General features: G+C 37.2%; 1 protein-coding gene across 1 annotated transcript in view; it reads left to right on the forward strand.

Moving 5' to 3' along the window:
• Window positions 1–2937, forward strand: part of LOC116017006 (putative E3 ubiquitin-protein ligase XBAT35) — a 5495-nt gene extending 2558 nt beyond the window's left edge. The window contains exons 3-9 of the mRNA XM_031257502.1: window positions 273–353; window positions 466–554; window positions 637–728; window positions 956–1037; window positions 1360–1462; window positions 1914–1999; window positions 2083–2937. Of these exons, the coding sequence (XP_031113362.1) occupies window positions 273–353; window positions 466–554; window positions 637–728; window positions 956–1037; window positions 1360–1462; window positions 1914–1999; window positions 2083–2718 (1169 nt within the window). The 3' untranslated portion in view covers window positions 2719–2937. The remainder of the gene's footprint in view (window positions 1–272; window positions 354–465; window positions 555–636; window positions 729–955; window positions 1038–1359; window positions 1463–1913; window positions 2000–2082) is intronic.
• Window positions 2938–3420: the final 483 nt, after the last annotated feature.

The following is a 3420-nucleotide window of genomic DNA, read 5'->3' on the forward strand; positions in this document are numbered from 1 at the left end:
TTTTTTTTTTTTTTTTGGGGGGGGGGGGGGGGGGGGGGTACACCGTCACACAACTCTTGATGTTTGGCTATTTGTAGATTATGGTTCAATGAAGTCCATTTGTTGTGTCTTGATCTTGAGTACCAGAATGCATGTTACATGCACTTTTGTTAAGTTCATTTCAATCTTATGCCTTCACTCCAACATGCAAAGATTATTCTTACTCGCTAATCAAAACTAGTTTTTTTTTTTTTTTTTTAATAGCATATACTCATTTCTCTTGCCTCTTATAGGTCGCCATGCTGGGACTCCTCTACATCATGCTGCAAAAAGAGGGCTTGTACAGACTGTTTTATTACTTCTTTCTCATGGAGGTGTGCTTAGAAACACTGTTCTATCAAAATAAATATGTTTCTTCCAAATGTGAAGTCTGATGCAATCATTTTCTTTTCCATTTCCCCTGACAACTTCTAAGTTATCTTTTAGCAAATCCTTTGGCGATGAATGATGACTGTCTAACTCCCTTGGATGTTGCTAGACTCAAAGGGTACACCAATGTTGTTCGGACAATTGAGGTACTTTTGCATCTGATGTTTAGTTTGGAACTTGTGCAATGATAAGACTTATGTGTTACTTTGTTGGTGTAATGTTGCTTAGAAACACATTTGTTTATTCGCTGGTTGGCTGCGGGAGCTTTATGGGCCAGGATTTCTTGAGCTGCTTGCACCACAGTTGCTTTCGAGAAAAGTGTGGGTAAAATCTTTATATGAAATCACCTTTAAATGCTGTAGTTTGTGAAAAATCAGCTGGTGCACTAGAGCTTTTCTAGTTATCCTTACTCTATTTCTTAATTTTAACATCATTATTATTGCATATGTGGTGTAAGTACACAGCTTTTGCATCTTCCCAAATTATTTGGTTCATTTTAAAAAAATTGTCAGAAATGACCTAAAAGTTTATTCTAACAATTTTGTAGTTGGGTGGTTGTTTTACCTTGTGGTTCTCGAAATCTTAAGAAGCCCTTCAAGTTGGAACTTGCTATATATCCAACTCCACGGGTATGTTGATTTGCAATTTGTTATTTCTTGAAAAGATGCGGCTATCTGCATATACCATTATGTGAAATACCATGTTGAGTTACAATTTCCTGTTTGTCTTGGGAACTTTATCATGAGTTGTGTACACTGAAAACTCTCTTGCACTAGAAGTGGCAAGGGATGTATTATAATGGTTTTCAACTAATATAGGTTTCACTTGGGGTGTTGTGTTTAATTTTTATGACTTAGTGATATGATTTATGGATTCTTGTTTATATGTTATGGCTTGTGTTGTGCCTAACAGGATTTTGTTTCACTTTTCCTTTGCCTTTTCTATGATTAGGATGCTCAACCTCGCACCGTTTTTGCATTATGGAAGGCTAATATGGATGAACCCAATTTTAATCTGCCCGATCCAACAGTGGTCATATCTGATATTTCCAAGAGTAATTACCTATCATTCCATGTTCAAGTTGATCTTGCTATTACTGAAATTCAATGTAGGTAGATGATTTTCTCATTTCATTCATAACCCGAAAGCATTGGTGACCTATAGGACTATAGGAGCTAAATCTATTTAGCATGAATTCTAAATTAGATGGAACCCCTAAATAAGGAAGCTCGTGGGATAAGTGAAAAAGTATTATAGACATTATGAAGGTTGTGATTTTAGTAATTTCGGTAAAATAGATTTTGTAGAACCATATAGGGGCATGTTATTCGTAAGAATAATTTTTTATTTGTTATACGGTTCTTTACTATGCAATCTAGGATAGCATTGGTTTTTCAGGGTCGCTGATCTTATATTTTGCTTGATCATTCTTGCTTCATGTGAACGTGGTCACTGCTTTGAGTTTTCACTTAAATTCACTATAAATTTTTGAATCTTATTGGTAGAAACACGGATTAAACTTGCATCTGTTCAAGAAAATGACAAACCACAGCTGCAGTCATTTTGTGAAGCATGCAAAGGAAATCCTCAGGTGAAAATCCCGTCTTCTCTTAAGCTACTCTCTATTTCATGCGGTTAAGACATTTCGTTTTATTATATTTTGGTCTATTCCAGGTCATTCCCCAGCCTTTCATTTTCAATACCCAAGTCCCTGGCATTCCCGCAACCGCCCCACCAGCCTCGGAGGACGTGGAGTTAGCTATGGCAATTACTGCCTCGATTCAGTCTGCTGCGCAGGAAAGACCTCCCGAAGTCGCATCCACAAGCGGGATTAACCATGCTGATACATCAGTTCTCGGGGAAAGTAACATCAGCAAGAGCACTAGGGTCGTCCAAGAAGCTGGCCAGAGCAGCAATCCAGTTCACCACGCCCTGCCTCCAAACAAGACTTGTAACACCCAAAAACTCGTCGAGAACCCCGAGCCATCATCCACCCCCTCGGCTCCTCCTCTTCCCGATACAGCAACAGACGATGATGGCCCAGTTCACTACCCATCAATCGACTCTAGCCCTGTTGACTTTTCTTCACAAACGGTCGAGACTGCAGCTGTTAGGACAGACGAGGACAGTGATCGGCCCGGGGCCTCTTCTTGTGTAATATGCTTGGATGCTTCAGTAGAGGGAGCATGCATCCCATGCGGGCATATGGCCGGTTGCATGTCTTGTCTGAACGAAATCAAGGCCAAGAAGTGGGGTTGTCCTGTTTGTCGTGCAAAGATTGATCAAGTGATAAGGCTATACGCTGTCTGATTCTTGAAATATTGATTGATTGGCAAATGGCAAAGCTGTAAATGTTGAGGCTGATTGGAACTCTCTCTGGTCATTCTTTTACCTAAAAAAACAAGGGTATATAAATGTATAATGCTGGTTGGTCTGAAGACAAGAAAGGTTGTATATTAACGTAGTATATATAAACCATATTGAATCCAAATAAAAGGTTTATTCTATTATTGTCATTATTCACTGAAACTATATATAAGGCTCTGTATTTTCTTACTGCCAGATATCTTATGATGCATTGTTCTCATCTGAATAATAATAATACTGCACATATTCTTAACTGATAAATCTTATTTAGCCTAACGCATTTTAATTAGTTGGTTATCATTTTTTAAAGATGTGATAGTTAATTAAATAATGTCACGTGAAGTGTAATTTATCTTGTCGAGAGTATCTCAAACATTTTTTTTTTTGTTGTTTTTATTGGATATACAAAAAAATTTTAAAGCTTTGGTCTTGGGGTAGAGTTACACTCATTCACTCAACCCCCATCTCCTTCACATAATTTGAAAGTTGTCATTTGTTCTTTAAAAGATGACACCCAATCATTGATATTAAAATTTGTGGCCATGATTTATTGATATAAAACCTTGTTTTTATTTATTTATTTTTTTTTAAAAGAAGATTGTCCTTATTGTTAAAAATAAAAAAAATGCTCTAGCATTAGTGTGG

This window comes from Ipomoea triloba, chromosome 4 (genome assembly GCF_003576645.1).
Source record: "Ipomoea triloba cultivar NCNSP0323 chromosome 4, ASM357664v1".
Taxonomy (NCBI): Eukaryota; Viridiplantae; Streptophyta; class Magnoliopsida; order Solanales; family Convolvulaceae; genus Ipomoea; species Ipomoea triloba.